At 44.7% G+C, this 20,626-nt stretch overlaps 1 protein-coding gene across 7 annotated transcripts in view; it reads right to left on the bottom strand.

Annotated features, from left to right (window-relative positions):
• The window catches only part of PLEKHG4 (pleckstrin homology and RhoGEF domain containing G4), a 95,542-nt gene that overhangs the window by 41,261 nt on the left and 33,655 nt on the right, over window positions 1-20,626 (bottom strand). For all 7 annotated transcript variants that reach the window (XM_052796771.1, XM_052796773.1, XM_052796766.1 and 4 more), the window contains exons 4-9: window positions 16,169-16,384; window positions 12,088-12,211; window positions 10,780-10,873; window positions 5,641-5,727; window positions 3,707-3,823; window positions 799-897 (exon numbers count right to left, since the gene is read on the bottom strand). In XM_052796771.1, coding sequence (XP_052652731.1) covers window positions 799-897; window positions 3,707-3,823; window positions 5,641-5,727; window positions 10,780-10,873; window positions 12,088-12,211; window positions 16,169-16,384 — 737 coding nt within the window. The remainder of the gene's footprint in view (window positions 1-798; window positions 898-3,706; window positions 3,824-5,640; window positions 5,728-10,779; window positions 10,874-12,087; window positions 12,212-16,168; window positions 16,385-20,626) is intronic.

Here is a 20,626-nt window from a genome sequence, read left to right as displayed (position 1 = left end):
GCTGGGCATAGAAATAAGCTTTCCAGCCTCATTTTCCACTCACAGCTAGCTCCTGCTGTTCTTAGAGCCTGGACCTGCATAGCTCCAAGCTGTGGGACAAGATGCACATGAAGGGTTTGCAGATATACACATGTATGCAGGAAGGCCCAGAGAGGCCACTACAGTATCTTCCTTTGCTTTACTGTCAGGACTCTTAGCGCAGAGCTGACAGCAATTTCCTACCATATCAGGGGTACAGCAGCTTCTCAAGAGTGGGGGAACATAATGATTGCAACAACACAGGCTCAGTCTTTGTACCCTCCTCTTCTTGTCTGCTTCTGTTCTGGAGGCAGCAAAGCTGGAACCACAGCACAGATTTGGCATGGTGAACACTGTTACGTTGTCACCTAACTTTATTCCAGGCCATTCAAGCCAACTTGGTGTGGCACAGCCTGAGGCAGCTGCTCAGTACTAGAGTTGTCAAAGCTAGTACCAGCTACAGAGCTGTGGAGCTGCTAAGAATGCACTCCAATGCTGGAGCAAGCACCCATCAGCAACAAGCACAGCTGAAGAGATCTCCTGGGTGACACTGAAGGATCAGAGAACCAGCTTCTACACCCAGTAGAGCCTTTATCACTTAATTTGGATTAGCTTCTACTACTCCCACTGTCCTGACAGCTCCGCAGTGACACACAGCACTCAGAATACCATGCTACTACAGTTTGTAAATTCAAAGCTAGGGCTTTTCTGCAGCTATCCAGCCTCCTGCTCTCTTCTGTCTCAGGACCACCTCTGATACCAGGTGAGGGACATGCTTACCTCAGCTCTTTCTGGTAATTTTCCGTGTTCCACTTTATGAATAGCTCCCTGGAGGAAGGCACAAGCACCCTGGCATCCTTGTAGCAAATGTTCCAGCTTCTACAAGAAGAAAGGACCAAGGCAGAGATTATGGTCTCACAGCTGGCAGGAAAGCTGCCTTTTCAGCTTGCAGGTTAAAAGTACAGAAATCAGGAGAGGATCAAACACATTAACCCAAGGGTTCAATTAAACCATTTGGTGAGGCTGTATCAGCAAAGAGAGGCCCATCAGAGGCTTCAGATGCATCATGCTATACCAAGGCCTCTATGCAGACCTTATAAACTTGCATACTCATGGCTTGTATGGGTCATGCTTTACAGAAAAGAAAACCAGTCCACTTATGTCCCACAATCTTCTACTATTAGCATTTCTTGTAACTTCCCACTAAGATGAATCATTATGCATGAATTTTGGAGGAACAAAACATAGAACGAGTACTTGGAATTTCTCTACTTTAAATCATTTTTCTTCATATTAAAAGTAGTGTAAATTAAAGATTAGGAAACTGGAAAGCTTCCACAATTAAGCACCTTAAACTACTGACAAATCTGAAAACCCTCTTCTGTTTGGCCAGAGGGGATTGGGGGGGGGAACCCAAACCCCCCAAAACCCCCAAATATTTCACAGGGTTTCACGAGACAGTACGTTTTAGAAAAGGCAGTGATATAAAGCCTAAATACTGTCAGATGCCACCCTCTAGCCACTGAAATCAGAGAAGGGAGAAACAGCCATTCCAAAACAACTGCACTCAAAACAAAAAAAGCAGCTGTTTGAATCTTTACTGAATTGAATTCCCTCCTCCCTGGAATGCTGGAACAGCCCCAGCAGTAACAGATTAGCAGGCAGGATGCAGGTGAGATCACCAAGACAGGAAATAAACTCTGTTTGCCACATAGCTGCAGATCTAAAGGGGTAGAGCATATGGGTCATTGTCACACACAGTACATCATATAAACAGGCAACCCATACAGATTGATTCCTACACTAACTCCTTTTGGTCACATTTTGCATGTTAAGATGCAAGACACAAACAAGAAGTAGTCTGATATCATGCTCCTTCCTTCAAGAATGATCCTTCTGCACAGAGCGAGCACCTCAGCTCTCAAGCTTTTCTCAACTCTGTCCAGAAAACTAATGCATAACCTCTTGCAAAGCTTCTCTGCTTCCTCACTACCAAATAAACCTCAAAGTCTCAAATTCAATCCTAGGTACTAAGATTAGGTTTCTGTAGCTCTACTGCATCAGCACGGGTTCATACTAGTACTTTTGGATGCAAATTTAAAAAATAGCTTCTAAAATAATTTGGAAAAGATAAATTAACATTTGGCACATGCTAAGCCTAACTGCTGAAGTTTGCCACCAGCAACATAGTGGTGTTATCAATGATATCTTAACCTGCTTCAAATGCTGCAGTGGGCCACACAGCACTCTGGGCAGTGAGGTCAGAGCCAAAAGACCACTGAATCTTTTGGAAGCAGAAGTGATGGTTCTGTCATCCACTAGGGTGAGCAAGTCAAACTCAAAGTGAAGACAGCCGATTTGTGTGCAAATTTACGGAGATTTAATCCTGTCTAGTCTCAGTGTGCCAAATATCTCTCAATACAGCTTTTAAAGATACAACAAGCACATGATCCACAGGACTTACGCCCCCTCCACAACATGAGTGTACACAGAGCTGGGCATTGGTGCCACAGATGCTGCCTTTGCAGACTTCTGGCAGTCTGCACATACCCTGCTGCACGGCCAGCAACACCTGCAGTCCTGCCACAGATCATCAGCGTGTGCTGCACTGGTGCCTGCAGCACCCTTTGCCAGGGCTACCTTCTTTATGAACTGTGTCTGGGTACTGCACTTTCAGGCCTTCTATCTCTGAGGCTTAACCTGGGTCAGCTCAAACATTTCCACAGAGTGGTCAGCCTGCCTGCACCTTGGGGTGGCTCTAATCCGCACCTGGGTAGGGTTCACTGTAGAGCTCTTGATCCATGTCTCTTATGGAGCAAAGCGTAAAGGTCAGACAGGATCATGGTACCGAGGCATACTCAAAACAGCCAAACAACAGAAAGAAGGAACGTATTGCTGGTACTGCCTCCCACTGTTACCTTGGTCCTAAGACTCACTGAATGGAATCTGCATGGGGAGGCTTTAGTCTCCTTGCCTCATGTAGCCAGCTCTCAAAGAGGAATATGATGCTCCCCTGGGCTGAACCTTCTCTGTATTTTTAGTTTAGATGCTTTCTAAAGAGTTCTCGATGACAACTTTGGTAAATAAGTCAACTACATCTAAAGGAGGAAAAAAGATGTCCCTAGAAGTATCTGAACTGATTATCAGGAACTTCCAAGTCTCACTCCTGCAAGGACTGCAGTTTTTACTAAGGAACTCACAGCTTGGTCTGGGGAACCTGCTCCAAAACCAACAAGATCTAACTATTTTTATTTTGCTCAAGTTCTTGATTGTTAGTTCAATGGCAACATGATACTAACACCTTCTCCTGAGGTTAGTCTGCCCTTAAGTCTCCGAGTATAACCAAAGAGAACTGCCCCACTGTGTATCACAACAAAACAGGATGCTGTTTCAGATTTGACCATATTTTGAAGGGAAAGAAGAATTAATGCAGTTCATGCAGATGAGTTAAAAACTAAAATTTTAGTTCCTGCAGTCATGCCAATAGGCCATAATGTGCATCCATTTTATGAAGGCAGTATTAGTATTCTTTTGATAACAGAGATTCATTCGCATACATAGCTATTACAGGAACCACTGTCTTTCTATGCTTTGTAGGTTCAGCTGTTGACAGGCTCCTCTTGCTTCAACTCTGTTACCATATCATTTCTTCTCTCAGATACCAAAGAATACAAGACATCCTACTCACCATGCGGAAGCTTAACCAGTCCCGGTGGCAGTAAGGGAAGGTCCCATCCAGTTCTAGAGGCAGCTGTGAGCTGTCTATGTGCTTATGGAGGGATTTCATGGAGGTGAGAAGTTCAAACTGCACAGGAATAGAAGAAATAAAAGCACATTTGCATTAGAGTGCGAGTATTGGAGGAGGAGGGAAGGTTAACAAAAGACAGCATCCTTTATTTCTTTATCTATCTTGCATAGAAACAAGGCACACAGCGTATATCTGCAATATCACTACAATATGAAGGGGGAAAAAAAAAGTCAATTCAATCTTAGAGCTGCTTGCTGTACAGCTTAGTGGGTGAACCCTGAGGGAATGAAGGCCACAACACTCTGTTTCACCAAGCAGAACATCTGTGATGGAAGTCTGGCAGCAGCCAGCCTTCTCCAGAGCCAGTACCTCCTAGTATAAGCAGAGCAACTCCCTCATATGTTCCCATGTAGTGCTGCAATTTGCATTTGTCTGGAGAGTCTGAGAGGTTAAATCCAGCTCCCAGTTTCCCCATCTCACTTCCTGGAAAAAGAGTCTAGCAGAGCAGCCTCTGCCCTACCTTCAACTCTCCACGCATCACAGCAGCTCTTTGCTCCAAGTGTTTCCTGGATCTTGACACAGATAACTTGCCTTCTGGGAGTCTGTAGGACCTCAGAGCATTTTTATACTCACCAGAGAAACAGACAAGTGCTTCTGCAGGTACATGGAAGCCAGCCCAGACACAGAAACTCAGGTGCAGACATTTAACCTCTCCACACACACATTGTTAAGTCTCCACCTCCTTACAAAATAGTGATGATGCTTCCAATTCCTCCTGCATGCCTGTGTCTCTATTAGCTTTTGCTCTGTTCCCTCCTACACAGTTTGTATTTGTTCAATGTGTTTAATGTCTTCTGTAGCTCTCCCTGCATGCACATGCCTGCAGCCCCCTTTCTGACTTCAAATTCTTCCACATGGGGGCAATGAGGAAATGGACTAATAGCATTTGTTATTCTTTAGCCTTTTGAGGCAGCACACCACACACACAGCAAACCTGATGCTATTCACAATGTCTTCATCCACAGGAGCCAAAAGGGAGGTCCTGGCCTACTCTGAAGTCTACAGGGTTTCAGCAGGCACAGAAGTGCAGTCCACTCTTGTAGCTTGTAACAGTCTTAGAGCAGAGGGAGATAACTAAGATGCGGTCTGATGCTCTATTCACTCACCACAGAGTGGCTGAGAGTCTACATTTCTTATACAGCTATGGAATACCAAGGCAGATTTACTTCTAGTGGGGGTGTTCAGTGATGTTGTGATGATTTTCCCTCGTCCATTAGCATGTCCTGTTAGTCTTCCCAGACATTTCAGCTACAAAGGGAACCTCACACACATAACCATCTCCTCTTCCCCCTCTTGCAAAGCTCTCTCAGCCACTGACGGCAGCAGCTATGAGGAGAGGAAACATGAGATATGGAAAATCCAGGAAAGCAACAAGTACCTTCAAAGGATGGAGTTCAGGATTTAGCCTAATGTGATCTCTTCCTGACGAAGGATTTCCCCCCTTTTTAACAGGAGAATGTGAAAAGCATCTCTATTACTGTTAATTGTGCAGGGCTCTTGCATACAGCTATCCATGTTCCCAACAAACCCTGGGTGTCTTGAGGGCCCCAGCAGACTGACATAATTATGGCGCAAATGTCACCGATGGACTTGGCAATAAACAGAGCGTGACAGAGATCTGTTCAGCTCACATAAAGTTTACAACCCTATAAATACCACACCCGTAGGAGACCACAACCATAAAATACAGAGAACAACTAGAGATTTCATGTGAGAATAAACATACATCAGCAGACAGAGAACTTGCTGTTCAGAGAGTTAAATAAAGGATATCAAGAGCTCCCTAGCAACCCCTGGATGAACAGTTCCATTACCTGCCCTGCTGGTGGCTTCTCCATCCGAAACGTCGGATCTCTTTCAACCAGAAGCAGTACTCCATGAATACAATGAGGATCTATGTCCTACAACAGAACAGAGCACAAATCCATTACCGATCTGCCTGGGATGCTAAGGAGAACATGCCATACCAGGTTTATACACGAGATCGCAATTTATCCTTCAAAGGTATTTATGAAGCCTGGAAGGCAGGCACCAGGTGTCGGGAAGGCCATTCTACAGAGCATGAAGGCTATGTCTTAAGGTAGTTTGCTTCAGATCAACTAGTCGTGCAGTATTTAAGGAAGCAATGAAAAAGGTCAGGTCTTGGCCGTACAAAAAATGCTCTGACTTCTACACAAGGAAATGTGTCAGAGGAAAAAGAACGAACCATGTTCAACGTCCAAGTTTTTTCTTCATAACTGTCCTGGTCACTTCTCCTAACTGAACAGAAGTTTTTTTTCCGCCACAGTGCCAAAAAAGTTGTCTTGTCTTTACTTACTGCCAACCCACAATCAAGGGCTTGCATCCTGTTGCTACTGTTAAACCGACTGAAATTCCAAATATAAGGGATGTCTGGCAACTGTAGTTCAAACTCCGTGATCCAGCAGCAGCTCTCCAATTACAGAACCACTCTACAGGGAAGTGAGAAACAGGCATAGAGAGCAACAGCAGGAAGAGGGAAATGTAGCAGAGAGATCCAGACCATGGAGTCAGGGCCCACTATGTAAGTGACGCCTGTACCAGGATAGCAAGGAGAACAGCCATTTAAGCTGTTGTTCCACATGGTTAAGTAAGAGCCATCCTATCTAGCTATCTCCTAGATGGTCTTTGCCTTTGCAAAGATCTCAGAAACTGTCAAGCAACAAACCCTTTCTGGTATTGCTCGACCTGCAAGGAACTTGCCACACAGCAGGCCATGACAACAAGAGAAACCTGTTTAAATAAATGGCTCCAGCAGTGTTTAGGGTTAAATATCTGACATGAGCAACAGAGTCAGAGGCAACTGGACCAGCAGAGACTGAGCCACCTAACCTGACACTGGGCCCAGTACAGCAATTAAGAAACAATGCCAACACAAGAAGACCCAATTCTGCAAGTGAAAGGAGCAGCAGAGATTCCAGAGCAGAGGAAAAGACCTTTCACTCATCTAGTCCAAAACCAGGATCCTTTTGAACAGGCAGGAAAAAATCCCAGCTGGAACACCTTCCAAAACCATGAGAGGTTTCTAAGTCTTCTCAAATCCCTTTCTCCAAAGCAAATTATTCACACTTTCACTGTTACTTGAACACTGATCAAAAGGCCAAGAAGAATTTATTGCCTAATTAGGCTGTATTAGCCAAATACTGAAGCTCATCTGAAGAGAGGATGGGGAGGTATTACAGCTGTATCAGCAGCTCTGAATTTGTCTGCTAGAAAGTACTGAAAGGTGAAGACTAGCCACAGTTTCAAGACAGATCATGGCATTAAATAAATTTATTCTTTCACAATGCCTCTTCTACTCCAACAGTCATGAGATGTACAATCTGAGTGAGGGTTAAAAGGTAGTGATGGTGTAACACGAGGTTACAACAACAGCCAAAACACACACTGACTTGTTTGTTACTCCTGAAAATAGAAACTGAAAAACCTTTCACAAATAAAGCTGTCAGGGGAGAGGTTCAGGGTTTTCCAATCCAAGAAGAGGTAATGTTTCCAAAGAAATAAAGTATTTTTCACCATATTTTTAGATTTAAACAGCTGAAGTCAGTCTCATCCAGCACTGATGGGGCAATCCAAATTGACTACAACAGTTTACAGGAGTGCCTTGGGAGACAGGCAGAGCTGGAAGCAGCAGGAGGCTACTTGAGGAAGCTTTCCCACAGCCTTCTGCGCAATCTCTTACCGCCTTTGGTAACAAAACCAGCTATCTGGAAGCAAAGAAACAGAGTCCCACACATGTAAGTGGACTTCTCACCTCCCAAAACAGGCACAGCGTGGACAGCGTAGAATAGAGGGGCATCAACAGGAGCTCAGAAAGTACCAGGGAAAATACCCATCCCTTTATTATTATTCTTTAAAAAGAGAATTAGATACTTTCTTCCACCTTTCTCAGACTGAAGTTTCAAACAGTCTTCCGGCTTCCTGACCCAAATGGAAGCCCATGGCCAGACTTAACATCCCTGGCACAGTTTGAAGCACAGGCCGCCAGGAATACCTGTGCAGATGGGACAGTCCCCAGATACCATGCTCAATCTCAAAGTGATCACTTCTAATGGAGTAGTAGGAGGTTCCTGGTCTTTAATGTCAGACCAAGGTCCTCTGTACTTCTGCACTAACAGGGCATGTAAATATACCCCTTGAACAGAAAGGTTTGCACAGAAGTTTTCTGCTTTGAACTGCTACTGTATCTCTGTCTTCATAAACACTCTTCCCTTCCCAATCAACACACAGATGCAGCAGATTACAGGATCAAGCGTTCACACTGATATGCGAAATTCAAAAGACTCTTGCTCTGTAAAGACTCAGGCAGAGGGAAATCCCAGATACCTGTTCACTGAAGGCCAGCACACGCATTCCACTGTCCATTCCCTGCCTGCTCACTGACCAAGGGATCAGCCCAGCACTACTGAGCAGCAAAGATCCTCTGAACAGACCCCACAGCACAGAGCTTACTGGTGACAACCTGTAACCAAACATCACAGCAGCATTTACCTCCACAAAAATCCTTGCTCCAAAGCATCATTATGCAGCTTCCCACAGGAACAAGCATGATCTATTCTTGCGGCACATACGCACTGTACATTTCCCCTCACCTCCATACAAAGCTGCCAGAGTTCCTCCTTGCTCCTTCCTGAGTTAGCTCTGCTGCAGTGCTTTATTCTGTCCCTGCTCCCTCTGCTCCCAGTGCTGTCTGGGACAGAAGGATTTCCCAGCCACCCATACTCTAAAAAGGAAGGGGGAAGAAAGCCTTGCAGAACACAACTCCCCCCACCCTGAAAGCAGAGAGGATGAGCAGCTTTTACCAGTTTAGTAGATGACTAGACAGACCAACTGACCGTCTCCCAGTGCTGTAGGGAAAGCTACCTGCAAGCACCAAAAGTTGTTTATTATTAGCACTTAAAAAGTCCGTTCATGCATTTATTCCGGAAAGATGGAAGAGTGGAGTAAGTATTTCCTCAGACTGACAGATCTTGACCCAGAAACTTGTGGTATCAAAGTCTTCCCTCCCCAGGGAGGTTCTCTAGGGTTAATAGATCCAAGCACTGCAGCAGGAAGGGACTCTGCATTAGGTCATCCCATCTGTGCTTACCCACTGTGAAGCAGTGCTCCTCACTGCTCAGGAGGAAAACATCCCTTCAAAATCAAACAAGCAACACTGGATCTCAACATTTAACAGATTCCACCCACACTATTATAGTAGGCTTCACAAAAGCCATGTAAATAACATCCTGTTAAAGTGGAGAATAGAACAGCAGAGAAATGAGCTACAGAGAGTCTGCCACAGATAAGAGACACTGGGAGATGCATCAGGGATTTCAGAAAGGACCCCAAGGAGATGATCTGCTTTGTGACCTTACAGGCACAACATACAATCTGTGCTTCTGTATCCACCAGCCAGCAAACCTTGCTGTGCTCTAGAAAGCCTAGCTTGCCTCACTGTAGTTGCAGTCAGTTTTCTGCATTTATCCTTGTTTCAGAGCAGATGAGAGTACTGCCATGGGATCCCAGAGATAAATGCTAAGGATCTCCAAAAGGCTCAGAGGAACCAGGGGATTATTCCTGTGCCATAACCAGATGATGAGCTAGCTAACAGGTCTCGTTTATGGAGTCTGCGGAAGAGTCAGGGTAAGGACTGAAAAACCACAAGCAGAGTAATCAGCCTCTGTCAGTGACTGGTACCTGGAGCACACACTCAGCTCCAGCAATCTGTCTTGCAGCACATTAATCCCTGTTAACTAACTGTTGCACCACCCTGACAAACAAGGTGCTCAGAGCCAAACAGCCATCACAGCAGGATATTAGAGAGGCACTGCAAAAAACTTTCCCCCACCCCTCTTTTCAGAGGGTAGGAAACTTAAGGTTAGAATGGCTTTATTCCTGCCATGCTTGGATGAGACTGGGGTCCCAAAAAGCACATTGTGTCTCAACGTGTTGCCGATTTCCAAATCATTCCACTAAGACGCAACGATGCAATCATGGGCAACGAAACGCTCAAAAGCATTAGCAAGCCCACTGCCAGGTGGGCACAGCATAAAAAGAGAAGATAACTTCCTTGTTACCTCTGCAGAACTGAGCAGAGCACCAGATTACTTCACCAGAGAGAACGAGGACACTGACAGAGCTCACAGCTCCACCCAGCCCAGGAAGCAGGAGGGAAGACCTCTGACTCAGCCTCAACTCTCAGATGTGGCACTGAAGCACATAAACCACAGAGACACCAGGTTCATTAAAACATTGCCCTGTTCCAGTTTGCAGAGTTTGACCCTGAAGAGACCTAAGCTCTGATTTAAAAGGAACACCTGCTTCAACAACATTAGTCATAGCTACAACCCAGCATCTCCTTGGCTTTCTAACAGCAGCAGATAGCTTCTATCTGGGAGCAGGGGCAACACAACCCACTTGCTTTCCAAATGACTGATATGAAAGCCTTTGACCTGAAGCAATATAGAGTTACAGCATGTCCAATTCCAATCATTCACCGACAGCCACATCAACAGCTGCACGTGCTTTTCCACCTGGCATGACAAGCAGTGTCCTTCCCTTCCCTCCGCAGCAGGAAGAGGCCTGTCTTCCTCCCTTCTCCGTGGTGGGCGTATTTCACACAGCCTCTCCAGGCAGGGGACATCATCTCCAAGCACAATAATTCATGACAGCATTTAGACTTGGGTACAGGCTGCTCAGCAGAGACAGAAGCAAATTTGGAGGGGTGGGGAGGGGTGTTCTCCCCTAACTCAGACTTGCTTAGGCTTTTTGCTTTGTCTGCAGTCTGGCAAGTCCCAGTCATCCTCCTAAAACAGGGCTGGGTGTATAACTCCACCTCCCAAAGCCAACTGAAAGCCAGGTGGCAAATGGAGACATAAGCAGCAGATGGAGATGTAACATGCAACCAAGACAGCAAGCCAACTAGTGTTCCTTTGCCCAAGCTCAAGGCTCACCTGCAATATGCTGAACGCCTTGAAGAGAGCAGGAACCGGTGAACAGCGACGAGCATCCACAAGAACAGTTAGACCCAAAGCCTGACATTCTGGTCTGCAAGGACAGAGAAAAAGAGGTCACATTTGTCACCAATGAAAATCAACAAGACTATGGAAACAGAACCTGTAGTCATGACAGGGTGAAAAAAACCAGTACGGTATGGCTCTGTAAGGACAGGGAACTAACTGGCCACCTTGTCCTATACAAAATATATACATGGAAACCACCTGGATTGCTCAGTTTTTACCTTTGCTATTTCCACCTGAGACTCCCATTTCTCCAATTCCTAGGATACATCTCACTGATAGCAAAGGTGCTGATACCCACTCTGGGTAATCCACGCAGGAAAACCAGTCCTTCCTAATTGCATTCAGGGACAAGGTTGGCCTTAGCCACACTGCTTCACAAGAACAGCCATTCTGGATCAGACCCAAAGCCTATCTTGCCCAGAATCAGATATGAAGGGAGAAGCACAAGAAACTAAGCATGAGCAGCAGAAGCTTTCTCATGGGCTAAGTCTGCTCCCTTTATCAATGGTTTAAAGGCTTCAAAACAAAAAACCAACAACAAAAAAAACCACCCCAAAACAAAAACCAAAAACAACAAAAAAACCCAACAAAAAAACCCAAACCCAAATGAAAACCACATTAACAGAAAGTTAGCTTTACCTCTTATTTGTTTAATCATCTAAAAGTGAAACAAAGTCTCAGTAGAGCCTGAGATGAGCTGGGGGGGGGAGGGTGAAGAGTCTGTCATAGTGAAAGGAAGAGTAGCAGCCGCAAACTCCAGCCTGCAGACTCCAAAACCAATTGTCAGCTAGACATCAAGGCAGATTTTCCTCAACCCTTGAAGATCCTCCCTCCCTCTCAGCTTGGAGGCCTGGCCCTAAAATATCATGTCACAACGCTGTATCACGGAGCTGCTGCATGACTGGCCCGTCATAGCTCCCAAATCCCATTTTCTGAGCTAATGAAGGATAGCGAGAATGGCTTGGATTCATGGCAATGCAAGAAAACATTCAATACGTACCTAATTCTATCACGCCATGTACACAAGGCACATACAGAATAGCCAAAGTGCTTACTGAATACGAGCCAGTCCACCCTAGCAGGAGATCCCCATCTGTACAGTTTCAGGACTGTCTGGACCAGGTTCCCAGGCCAATAAAGTCAACCTGTTCCATTCACTGCCTCAGCTTCCACCCCCCTGAAAGGCAAAGCAGACATGGCAGCAGTGTCCACCCTGTCAGGCCAAGAGCGTCAACAAACCTTGGGATGCTATGCAAGTACAGAAGAAGGCGTACAAGCTCAGTGGTATTGCAGTGTGGGTTTAACCAGGCTGTGTTCCTTGTTGTTATTATGGCTACTGCACGTCCTGATTTATCTCTGGTACCTGTAAAAAGAGGGGGGGAAGTCACACAAGGAAGTCAACAGAGCCTGGTTCCAGGTGTGTATGCCTCATATTCCCATACTACCACCCCACTGCCTTCCTGGAAACGCTCCATAGAACTCAATATAGCGTATGTTGCAGACTGTGGTAGGCTATAAACACACTTCCAAAGTACCCAAATGCTGCCCCAGAGCAAAGTAGCTGAGCTCTGCTTGTCTTTCTCTCATAGTAATATTAAATTTGGACTGCTCTCTTCTATCCAAACACACATTCTTCATAAAATGTAGCTGAAGTTGGCTAATGATAACCCAACCTTGTGAGAAAAGCAAGAATCTCATAAACTCAAGATAAATAATCTCACCTCCACTTATGTTACAATATTCACATTCCTGTCAGACCAGAGAACGCAGACAGGTTTGCAGAACAACATGCACTACCTAATGAGACTAGGCACGGACGCTGCAGGCTGAGCCTAGCACATAACCAGACATCTCCTCCTGGGACCAAAGCCCTGGAGCAGGAGCCCAGAGCTCCTCCTCAGAGGCTCCTCTTGCCTGCCTACAGCTCTGACAAGGGCAGAGTCAGTGTCAGGCTTTCATTAGTTTCAGAGGTTGCTCAGTGCCTAGGAAATAGATAAGGCACAGTATGGGCAACATGGCTGAGTTGTGATACATTGAAAAGGGAGAAACCCCTCTGCTTCAGTTAGCCAGGACAAAGTTCTCTGCCCCTGCCTTCCAAAAGCCAAGAGACACAGCTTTTCACAGGAACCAAGCGCACTCTACGGACTCCCAAAACTAAATGATAGTCTGGCTTTGGCTTTAGCCACAATGTGCACCAAGAACTCTGAAGAGGAGGACATTAACAGTGCCATTTCTGGGATTACATCCAGCCTCCTCTCCAGATGCAAAGGAGAGGTAAAGAGCAGGTGGACACACCACTTCAGAGATCCAGAGCTGCCTCTGCCACTCAAAAGCAAGCAGTGCCTGTGGAGTGAGCCTGCTCAAGTGACTAGCGCTCTGCGCTCACGCATGTCACCAGGAAGGTAAGTGATTTGGAGAACAGTGGGGACTACACCTCTATTGTGTGAAAAGTAATTCACAAGAATGGGAGCCATTTCCTGTCATACAAATTGTATGAGAGAGAGGGGGGAAAAAGTCCCAAGCACAAAACAAAAAGAGAGGCTTAGAGAAAGCTGTGTCTTTCTGTCTCTTCTGAACTTTATTGCTACCACAGAAGATACAGTCCTGGACCACCTCTCTCCCCATCCCAGGGACAAGCATGTGAGTTGACAGGTAAAACAGATACAGATGGACAGCCACAAGCACAGAAAACTGCCCTGGTGTGATCTCAGTCTGTCACTAGGACATGAGTAAGGGCCACAGACACAGATGGGCATCATTTAGAAGCAGGGCTTTCTCCCCTCCAGGGACCAGAACTGTGACACAGGCTTTCTCCTGCTAACAGCAGGGACAAAATCTTTCATCGTCTGTGTGATTCAGGAGGAGTTTTATTACTCCTGAAATATGGTATTCTGGGCACTGTATAATCAAAGAGCTAGAGAGGAATTTAAAAAAAACTTATTAATATACCTTGTTTCATAAGCTAACAGGATCATCAGCAAATAAAAAAAAAGCAAAGCACCCAATTACTAGAAAAATGGCTCAATAACCAGGCTCAGTAAAAATTTTCTTACTCTGAAGCAACATCTTTTCTCCATCAGGGAAGCTGGGCATCACCAGAACTTGATTAAACCTTGAACTTCCATATAGGAGCCTGGGAATTGCCTAACCAGGTCAAAAAAGCAACCACAGCCACCAGGGCTAGGTCTCCAACAGTGGCATAACCACATGATTCAAGAGCAGATGCAGAATTGAAACTCTTCTGAAAGGAAAATTTCTTCCTAATTCCATCAGCTACTAGTTTATTAATTAGCTCTCATTCACTATTCATTATAAAAGTTATCCTTTCTAATGCAATTATTATATCACTATCAATGTCTAACATAAAGCATTTAACTGAGTGGTGAGTGCATTCCTTCAGGTGTGAGGATTGCCCACTGAAATCCAAAAGGAGACATGCGAGAGAAGAGGTGTCAGTCAAATCCAATACTGCTTGTACAGAAAACCTGATTCCTCCCTTTGGTGAAAACTCCTTTGGAAGTGGTATCAAACCCAAACCTTGTTTCTTCAATGCATTTCAAGGGCACATCCCTTCATCCCATATTCAAATGCATTTGCCTTTTTTAACAGTTGTACATTATGACAGCAATCTGTGACAAAGGAAACAACTAGAGCACTAGATCACATAGTCAGGCTTCTACAATAGCATGGACTATGAGCTTCTCTTAAAGACCCCTCTCTCAAACCCTGTAATTTTTTGGCTGTTGTATACACCCTGAAACGTCCAACTTGATCAGCAGATCAGAAATCCTCCTTTGGAACTTGTTCTTAACAGTTTACCTACCAAAGCAAAGTTACATGTTTGAATATACCATAACTCTGCCTTGCACTGGGTTTCTCATTTCACCTTTTTCCAGAAGACTGGAAAAGTCTTACTTCCCTTTCCTCTTTCCCTGCACAAAGGTGTTTTCACCTCACTCTCAATCATCTTATGAGATAAACAACCTTCCAGTCTCTTGCCATAAGACATCCAATTCATTTACAAGAAAGGGCTGTCACCCTTTTCTGCACCACCTCCAATATTCACCATTTCCTTTTAGAACAAAGGCATCAGAACAGCCCAAACTATTTGAGAGGCATCGCCAACAAGTACAGAGTGGTAAAATCACTTTCTTAGTCTGGCTAGTCATCCCCGTTGACATCTAAGGTCAAAATTGATCTTGCAGCCCCAGCATCAAGTGCAAAATTGCTGTGCTGCCTTTCTGTTCTCCTTCCCAATTTCTCCACACTGCACAGGTCTGCCTGACCTCTTCTCTGCTCTCTGGCCAATTTTCAAATCATACACGGCTCCTGAGCTGATTGAATGTAGCTATCTTCCTGCCCCACACTAGATAACCCTCTCACTGGCTGTGGAAGGAGGCAAGCCCCCAGGGGCTGCTTACACAGACACTACCAAACGGCTGCTTCACACTGGAGAGGTAGATCTCGCTTCCTCTGCTTTACTTCATATTTGGTTAAACACAAAAGGCCTCTTGTGTGGGCCCTGGGCACCAAGCAATCCTGGCTGCTCTAACAGCCTCAGCTTTGTTTATCATTCTGCCAATATTTGTCCCATGCAGAAGTTTTATCTGCAGCAATTTGATACTTGCTGCTGTATCAGATGCAAACACAGAATAACGTTTGACCTGCAACTGATCTTGGCAGAACAATTCTGGGAAGTCCTCCCTTCACAGCTAGTTTTGTCATCTGCTATTTAGCTAAGCTATCCCACACATTGCTCATCCACACTTCATTGGGATATTCCTTTCAACACTATGTGTCATGAAATCAAATGTTTTCTAAAAATCTATTATATCTAGGCAGCTACATTTAATCAACCAAACTTCTAATTACCAAGAATAAAACTGGTTTTACCAAGACCACTGTCAAATAGCATCTTCTACACTCCTATCCTTTAATTACCTACCAAGTGAATCAAGTTCCTATTGTTTCGACCAGGTCTGATGTCAGGCCCACCAGCTCATCATTAGCTGCACCCTCACTCCTCTCTTTTTGAACTACTGGTATGAGCCCACAGATTTGGCATTTCTGACTCATACGTGCTTGGCTAACATTTTGAGACTCCTGGGAGCAAGTTAACATTACTTTCATGAGAGAGAAGTTCTACTTCCTGTCTTTCCCATCCAGAAACTTTAGAGGCTTCAAGAAGTGTTGCTTCTGGAGAGGTTTGGGGCAAAAGAAATGGGATTGGCACCAGTCTGCAGCGCTGCAAACAGAGGCTCATCTCCCTTACCCTCCTACAAACCACACTTCCCAGACACATTCTGGCTCAGCTACTCACCAGGCAGGCAGGCAACTCCACTCCTGAGCACTTCTGGATTTACATCCTTGACTATGGTAGGTGCAGACCGACCACCCCAGGCAGCCCCAGAAGCTGGGGATGTCAGGGGAGTAATAGCTGTTGAGGTTTCCTCCAGAGCACTGACTTTACTCACTGGTTTCAACACATCTGTACCAGTTGCTTCTTTTCTCGTCTCTGCCCCTTCTGACACCATCCCTGTAAGACAAGCAGCAGTCAGAAGCCTGAGCAGAGCTCCACCCAAAAGGTCCCAGGTAAGTACCAGACTGGGCAGGGACATGCCCCCAGCCCCAGCACTCTGCAGCTCCTCCAGTCCTCGTGCCAGTAGCGTGCATGTTGCAAGACTGGTTATAACATTAATACTACTGTAATTCTAAAAAAATAAAGTAATTTATTGTGAAGTTTGCAAGTTACAAAAACTCAATCAGATCAGGATTACTGTAGTCAAAGTCATTTTTAAAGGTAACATATCAAGCAGTACATGTCTGCTCACAGCCTGAAAGTCTGGTGTGGTGTAAGTTCCTGGCTCAGCTCCAGCATGCTGAAGTGATAAACCAACTTCTGACAGGGAGAGCTGCTCCATCAGAGCAGAATTACTCCCCCAACACCACTTTCAGATTAGTTCCTGAAAATATAAAGTCAACTCAAGGCTAACAAATCAGCTGGAAATTAGCCAAAGAGACCTTGTTCTGCTCATCCAGACTTTTTTAATTAACAGTTAATGTGAAAGTCAGAAACCCATTTTAAAACCCTGAAGAACAGGATGATTACACCAATCAGCTCTGTTTGAGAACTGCAGAAAATGCTTCCTCTGCCTGACACCTCAGCTCTAAAGTACAAGTTATCAGAATCAGTGAATTCTAAAATTAAATATCTTAGCTACTACATGAAAACTAACGTTAGTTTTATCAAGCTTCAATTTTCATGTAAAAGTAGCTGGAGAGAAGAAAAAAAAAATACCTATTGTGTAAGAAGTATTATTCCCCATTTTCCAACATTATAAGAATTAGAAGCCAACAATACGTCTTCAACAATACATCTTTAGCATCCTAAGTGCACAGCTAGGCTACACTGTTTGGCAAAAAGATGTACTGAAGAACAGGCTATACTTTGCTGCAAATCCTGATACTTCAATATCTACCAACAAAAAAATCAACCTTTCTTCAGGAAAATAAAAGAGTGGAGTATTTATTTGCTTGCTATGAAGTCAGACATTTTAATTGCTATTTAAAATTGACTTCAACCATCCTACCTTCCTGCTGCATCAACAATGCTGACACTTGACTCAGTTTATTTACTAACAGATTCCAATACTTCATTAAAGAGCAGGACCAGGAACAAAGCAGCCCTTGAAGTGGCTTTCAATACAAGTTTTAGCAGCGAAGGACATTTACAGGTTGAGGCTCAGCCCAAACTACTTTCAAAATTGCTAAAGTGGGTGCGAGAAGTGCCCTGAGCAGCATGGCTCACTGAGCAAAATCATCCGACAGTGGGGGGAGAAACTAGGAGGGGCTCCAGAGCTCTGCACCACCGAGGCCGTGATGGAGCAGCTGCTCATTACTCTTTGGTAACATCCCTCTTGAGGAAGCATCCCTGGGACCCAGCTTGGCATCTGCTGCATTTGGCCACGTAAGCTGCTGCAATGGCTTCAGGGCTCTGCACAGTTCTGGGACATGTCAGAGCTCAGTTCTGTTCCTAGTACTACCTCAGCCTCCACTTTCCAGTGATGCAAGAGGTCATTCACTTTGGACTACACTGCTAGATCTTCCTGAAGCAGCATTTTAGAGGGGCACTTATCTCCCGTAGATGGGGTATCTTGAAGATCACAGAGTCACGTAAGTTGTGCCCTAAAGGTTTCACATTAAGGGCTGATAGACTTTCTAGGAGAACATAGAATCATACAATCATCTTCTCAAGGAGCTGTAAGGCATGGCAATAAGCAGAACTACACAGACTGTAGTAAAGGAATCTGCATTAAATGAAGAAAGCCTGCAAAGAGGACCAAGAGATGGCATTTAAAGACAACAAGAAAGGGAACATAGCTATATTGAAGGTACCATAACAGGGCAAGAGAGAGACATAACCGTACATGGCAGCCCTGCCTTGGATATCTCTTAGGAATGAGGTAGCAGCTCCCAAAAGCTAGAAGACAGAAGCATTTTGCTCAGCCCACTTTTCAGACCGAGGGAAACCTCACTGGAGCTGTGCAGCCTCCAGACTATGCACATCTTGCCCAAACCAACCTCTTCCCTAAGCTTCTCGGGCTCAATTCAGATCTGCAGACCCTACCTCTCTCCAAACAGGCTCAAGCACACCGTTTGTTACTTGCGATCTGGGGTGGAGGCACTTACTAAAGCGGAAATTGTAGAACATGGAGGATGACATCAAAAAGCAAATTGAGAACTGGAACATCTGAATTTGCCGTGTTTGCAGGTGCCACCTTTCCCTGAGGTTAAGGAAGTGGTAGAGGAGGATTTGCTTGTGTGCATTTCAAAGAAACTTTAGCATTTTTCCTGCAAACTGCCCCAGCACCAGTATCATCTATGCTAACATCACGTAGTAACAGGGAGTGGGAAAGGAACGCCCTAACAGGTGCTGCTGAATATGCCCCAGTGTTGCTTTTCAGCCAATTTCTTGAATATCAAGATATTTTCCACCCCCAAAAATATAGAAATTCTTTCCAGAGCTGCAAAGTTTCAAAATTCACTTTCACTTAAAGTTAGTCATTAGTGAAAAACAGCAGTCATATTATCTGTGAATGGAACCAAAATGGAAATTTTAAGCCACAAATTCAAAACAGATCATTCACATTTGACTTGAAATCTAAGTTAGATCGTATTTGTGCAGAAAACAAGCTCACTGGGAGTGGGAGGAAAGGGAGAGAGTTAAGGGACAAGGAAAAGTCTGCAGACACAGCAAACTCAGATGCTCCAGTTCTGAACATGTATTTTGACATCATCTACGATGTCTGCCGTAACAAGCAAGCTCCTCCACCTCACATAGAGCAAATCATGCATCTGCCCACTACTACTAAGGTGTGAACTGCAAATCTGAATTGACCCAGTAAAGCTTAAGCTTTATTGTTATTTATAGTTTAGGCAAGATACCCACAGTTTCCAATCATAGTAGCAAAATACCCCAACAAGACACAGTTACAGAGAATTTAACTCGCCTACAGACTGACTGGCTGGAAGAGAAAAGTCCATTTGTAGGACTGAGTGTAGGACATTTGCTTCACTTTGTAATTTTATCTCTGAATTATCTTATTATTATATCTCTGAGGGTTTAATGGGGCTAGATAAAGGGATGGCTTGTTTGGATCTCAAAGCAATCAAATGTAATTGAATGGATTAAGCTTATTATAGTTCCAGCTATAGTGTTTAAGAAACACTCCCGGCATTAACAGATATTTGAGCTACCCTGTGCCTTAAAGACTTTGGTTCATTGGTTTGGGGGGGGGAGGGGGCAGTTCCTGGTGATTTAGGTTGTTTCTGTTGCTTTACAAACTCTGAGATAACAGGGCTTTTTTTAACTGCAATGCCAAAGTTTAACATCATCAGAATTGGGCCACAAATGTCACTTATTTCAGCCAAATCCCCAGAAACAATTAAATTATCTTTAATTAAAAACAAACTCCACACATACCCCAGAGGGGTCCGTCATTGCTGAAATCCGCAGCAGCGGCCAAGACTCGTCCTGTGGAGCAGTGAGAACATCACACTTACCATCTCATACACAAGCTGGACCTGGCTAATTTTAGACAGAAGAGATGGGAACACTGAACAAGAAGCCACTAGAGTCATGAGGAAAGCATATACCCAGCACTCAACACAGCCTAGGTTTTCTGAGGTTCGGTCCTGTGCAAACATGAAGTCAAGCCAGGTTCAGCTTGGCCAGGGGAACGGATACCCATGGCATGTTTATTTACTGGCATACATCCCCCAAGAGCTACAGATAGGCAGAAGGTGACCTCTTTATTTCTGCTCATGGTGGTAGATGATCAGAGAGACGCACACTTCAGAAACAGAAACTTTTGAGCTGACCCCTCCATTTCACAGAAAAAAAAAGCTTGTCACTCCAAAAGCATCAGAAATGCCTGGCAACTATGGGGTTACCTAATTATGGAATTAAAATATTTTGGTGCAGGTGTTAAAGAAATTTCATTTTAATCAATGGACACTTTAGCTCCATTAGGAGGTCACACTAAGGCATCAGGTAAAATGTGACTTTTGGACAATTGAGAAAGTAGTTGTGTTTGCAGCCAAGTGGAGTAGTGCTGCAGCAGTCCTGTAGGCTCTGAATCTGTTCCTCCACAGGGTCAGGCATGCTCCAGCTATGTGGGTCTGTACCTCCAACCCTTTCAAGAGTCCACACGCTAATATTTCAAGCCGGGTAATTTTCCTAGCCAGGGGTCTCAGGGAATGAGAGCTGCTGAACTGG

Source organism: Harpia harpyja, chromosome 9, assembly GCF_026419915.1.
Source record: "Harpia harpyja isolate bHarHar1 chromosome 9, bHarHar1 primary haplotype, whole genome shotgun sequence".
NCBI classification, from domain to species: Eukaryota; Metazoa; Chordata; class Aves; order Accipitriformes; family Accipitridae; genus Harpia; species Harpia harpyja.
This window is presented reverse-complemented; position numbering and strand designations above follow the sequence as displayed.